Raw genomic sequence first — 446 nt, 5'->3', positions numbered from 1 at the left:
GCGGCAGGTCGGCCACAAAACTCCAGCAGCCCGCGGCCGGGTCGTAGCGCTCCACTGAGCTCACAGGTGTCCTCTGGAACTCGCCCCCGATAGCGTAGAGGCAGCCGTCGAAGCCGGCCAGAGCCGTGTCGTAGCGCGGCTGGTGCGGGCTAGGGAACTCGCGCCAGGTGCCGCTGTCGGGATCGTAGCAGAAGCCCAGCTCTACCACCTCTTTGCTGGCGCCGCGCACGCCGCCCACAATGTACAGTTTGTTGCCCAGCGTGGCTACGCCCGCCAGCATCGTGCTGGCCTCCAGGGGCAGAGCGGCCAGCGTGCGCCACGCGTCCTCCTCCTCGTCCAGGTAGCACATGGTGCGCGACCTGTCCTCCAGGAAGCCGGGAGCGGGCGTGTGCGTGCTCAGGGCCACGTAGTAGCTGGGCCGCAGCGTGGCCACGTAGGCGCGGGCC

General features: G+C 69.5%; 1 protein-coding gene across 1 annotated transcript in view; it reads right to left on the bottom strand.

Annotated features, from left to right (window-relative positions):
• Kbtbd13 (kelch repeat and BTB domain containing 13) overlaps window positions 1-446 on the bottom strand; it is a 2908-nt gene that overhangs the window by 1998 nt on the left and 464 nt on the right. The window contains 1 exon segment of the mRNA XM_033756056.1: window positions 3-413. Within this exon segment, the coding sequence (XP_033611947.1) occupies window positions 3-413 (411 nt within the window).

This window comes from Fukomys damarensis, unplaced genomic scaffold (genome assembly GCF_012274545.1).
Source record: "Fukomys damarensis isolate Sample0158 unplaced genomic scaffold, DMR_v1.0_HiC HiC_scaffold_25, whole genome shotgun sequence".
Taxonomy (NCBI): Eukaryota; Metazoa; Chordata; class Mammalia; order Rodentia; family Bathyergidae; genus Fukomys; species Fukomys damarensis.
Note: the sequence above shows the minus strand (reverse complement) of the source record. Positions and strands in the feature narration are given on the sequence as shown.